This window comes from Limulus polyphemus, unplaced genomic scaffold (genome assembly GCF_000517525.1).
Source record: "Limulus polyphemus unplaced genomic scaffold, Limulus_polyphemus-2.1.2 Scaffold662, whole genome shotgun sequence".
Taxonomy (NCBI): domain Eukaryota; kingdom Metazoa; phylum Arthropoda; class Merostomata; order Xiphosura; family Limulidae; genus Limulus; species Limulus polyphemus.
The window spans coordinates 116904-120513 of NW_013666272.1; the positions used below are offsets into that span (position 1 = coordinate 116904).

The 3610-nt window shown below is 33.6% G+C and overlaps 1 protein-coding gene across 1 annotated transcript in view; it reads left to right on the forward strand.

Moving 5' to 3' along the window:
• Nucleotides 1-1272: 1272 nt before the first annotated feature.
• The window catches only part of LOC106459796 (RNA-binding protein MEX3B-like), a 25470-nt gene continuing 23132 nt past the window's right edge, over nt 1273-3610 (forward strand). Inside the window, exon 1 of the mRNA XM_013919454.2 lies at nt 1273-1664. Within this exon, the coding sequence (XP_013774908.1) occupies nt 1442-1664 (223 nt within the window). The 5' untranslated portion in view covers nt 1273-1441. The remainder of the gene's footprint in view (nt 1665-3610) is intronic.

Below are 3610 nucleotides of genomic sequence, written 5' to 3' on the forward strand. Positions count from 1 at the left end.
GGTCTTAATAAGGGCTTCCGTCTAGCTGTTCTGCAACAATAATCCAATCTGTGGAGAATCCGTTGAACAGATTTCGGACTTATACCACCCACTTTGGCCACTTCTGCAGTCGTTAATCTGGGATCCATTTCGATGCTTCTCTTGACAGCCCTTTTTGTCCTCTCCGATGGACCAGGACGACCCGGACGATTCTCAGTTGTTTCCTTGCCGTGTTTCCTGAACTGCACGATGATTCGTTGACTGTCGAAAGCGGGATTCTCAAATTCTGCGAAATTTACCGCTGACTTATTCCACCATCTGCTTGACCAACTATCCTTCCTCTAACAAAATCTGACAATTCGAGAGAACCTTGAGTTCTAGGCATGTAGCACAAGATAATTAGTGTGCGGACATTTTCATTTATATAGTGCTCTGTGAACACAAATTAGTTAGCATAAATCAGTTAAATGACGAAAAATTAGGTGTCTATTTACTTGTGACCACTCAGCATATATATATATATTTTTTTTACATTTTAAAACAGTCAGGTCATAAGGAAAAGCTATCACCATATATGTAACTGTGCAACTAATTACTGTGGAGTCTCGTATTTCGTGTACAAAAGGGTGATGCTTTTATTTCTAATCGTTACAACAAATTATATTCAGCCTAAAATTTACGATCTATCAAGAAACTATACTGTCTAACGGTACTACAAGCACTTCACAGTAACCTACACAGATTTCTCTTCTGCTAATTACACTGACTTAGGCCAAGGAAAAAGAATAAGACGTTTTGTGGTGGTCGAGCGCGTCACTCCAGAAATCTGCATAGATTTTTTTAAAAGATAAAAAATGGTATTAACCAGAGAACATGCTATCAGCATATATATATGTAATATGTATATGATATTTTGTGACTAAATTATAAAAAAAAGAAGAAAAGAACAATCTATAATTCAGAAATCGGATTCCCGCGGCAAATACAGCTTTGAATAAATTAAACCAAATAACACTGAAGCATGACACTGTTGGAGTGTTCAACTTATTTTTTTATTATTGTTAACAAATAAATTAAAAACAAAAACAAAAATTCATCATTGCATCAAATATTTCGAGTGTTAACCAATATCATTTTTCTTTTCTTTTTATTTTGCTTTGCGGTAAAACCAACTAATGCAATTACAATAGATTATACCCCACTTTCTCTCCTCAAACTATTACCAGTATTTTACCCTTCTAAACCTTAGCCATTAGCAACGCTCGCTCTGCATCTGCGCACATCACTGTGACATCACAGTTGTTTTGCGGCCAAGACGACCTATTTACGCAATGTGAATTTTGTACTTTTGTTTGATGCATGGTAGGAGAATGGGGAGAAAGTATTCGGTAGACAAAATAAATATATTATTACAAATAAAAATTATATTTACGCTCTGCTCACTACGACCTCACCTCCTGTTATGCCTACTACTGTATTTTCCGACATGGAAGTCGATAGCACAATAGTAAACCACAGAACGCTGCAGTTAGCCTTGGAGTTGTCAATGTTTGGAGTGAAGAAGGAAAACGAGTCTTTATATCCTTCAATTGGGCCAGATGAAAGAAGAAAAATGAGTCAAAACACAACAGAGTGTGTTCCAGTACCAACATCAGAACATGTTGCTGAAATAGTTGGGCGCCAAGGTAAAATTTGTTAATATACGTATTTAAAGAGTATGGTTTAATTTCCGTTGGTACTCGTACTAACGTTTTACCATGAGTCTAGAGGCTCCGATCTCTCGGAGGTTCCCGATTCAACTTTCACGCGCTTTGTGTTTCCCGTCACCGTGTGTAGGATAAGCTATGGAATTAAACTTGCGGTCGCCCTTAAAATATATAGTTTGAGTCAAGAACGAAAGTACTTGTAAGATTGAAATTTGTTTGATGTTGTCGAAAAGTTATAATGTTTCAATTAAATGAAAGATGTGTGCATTCTCTTAAATAATACCGTATTTTTCATATAACCAGATAATAAAGTTGTACACTTGAAATGAAAAAGATCCATAAAACTAATCTAAACTTCGTTTTTACTTTTATGTCATTTTAGTTTTACAATCGAATATTAATTTATTATGCTGTCAGAGGCAGCGCTGTACAACTTAGTGAATAATCGAGTAAAGACTTGCCTGTTTAATAAGAATAAGCAACACATTAAAATCTCTTTCTAATATATAGAAATTATTCGTAACAAAACATCATTTATTTTTGCTCTATTGTTATACATGAAAATACCCAAACAGTAATATCTGACAACTTCGACTCTGACTAAGCCTACTTATTTTCGGAATGACTTGAATTTGCTTACTACGCAGAGAAAAGTTTGCCTTGCCTGACACAGTGATTGACAATTTTGATATTGTTTACATGAATATTTTTTCTTGCTAGGGCAACTACTTTTAAACCAATTCGTTAACCATATTTCTACAAGGTTGTTTAAAACTCTTGTCTACATTAACTTAGTTAAGAACCAATAAACTAATGTTAATAGTGACATACATACCACCATAGCATAGCTACGGGGCCATAAGGTTATTTCTTTAACTCTATCAATAGGCCTAACTTTGTGTTAAAATAACGTTGACTGAACATCCTCCCCTCCTCCCTACCCCCACATTCCCTATCAGTATCATGACTGTAAGTACCTTTAACTTGTCCAATGCACCTGCATATCAAATTTCAAAATTTAAGTAAAAATAATAATTCTAATACTGTTTCAACAATTTTAAGTAAAATTGCAACAGTAATTCTTTAAATAGGGGATTTCTAGAATAATACAAAATAATTCTAATTGCAGGCACCGAAATGTATTAATTCACTTGTTTTAGGACTAACAATAGTTAAGCCTTTATTAGGCCTATATTCGATAAATAGATAAATTAACGCTGTAACTTGTGTACGTTTTTTGCTTTAGACTAGTTTAGTTATGTCTAAACTTTACCGTACTTAATACTATCAATAAGTAAACTTATAATGCTATTCTACGTACTAACGTTAGACTTTTGATAAACTTTTAATATGTTGTTGTATAAAACGTCCACTAAAGTATATTTACATTCTTTTTTGTTTACATCTGTTGAAATGAAGTGTGCGTGCATGCGCATTTAGATAGTAAGATGTGCACGCAATTTCGGGACAGACAAAACTGAGTATTATGAACTACAATAGTGGTTCATAATAGGGATCGAAAATTAATTTGCTCAAAACTCTAATATAACATTCGGGCAAAAGCCACCTTAAAAAGGCAGCTTTATTCTTGACAAAAACACTCAAAACCTTCTTTTTAATTATTGTTAAGACCACCCAAACATTGATAATAAGCAAAATATGTGATTTCACGTTTGTTCGACAAAATCAAACGTTGCCCAATTGTTATTATTAGTTATATTATTGTTTCATAAGCCTACAGCAAAACCGGCTTGATATTTTGTACCTAAATCTCGAAAGACATACTATATGAAATGCTGTGAATGTCCATGAACTATTTAAAAGTTGTTTTAGATGGTTATAAATACATAATAGAAGTGATGTTAAAATCATAAATAATATTCAACGTTAAACTGGTACACAATTAAAAACATTTTATTTAGGCT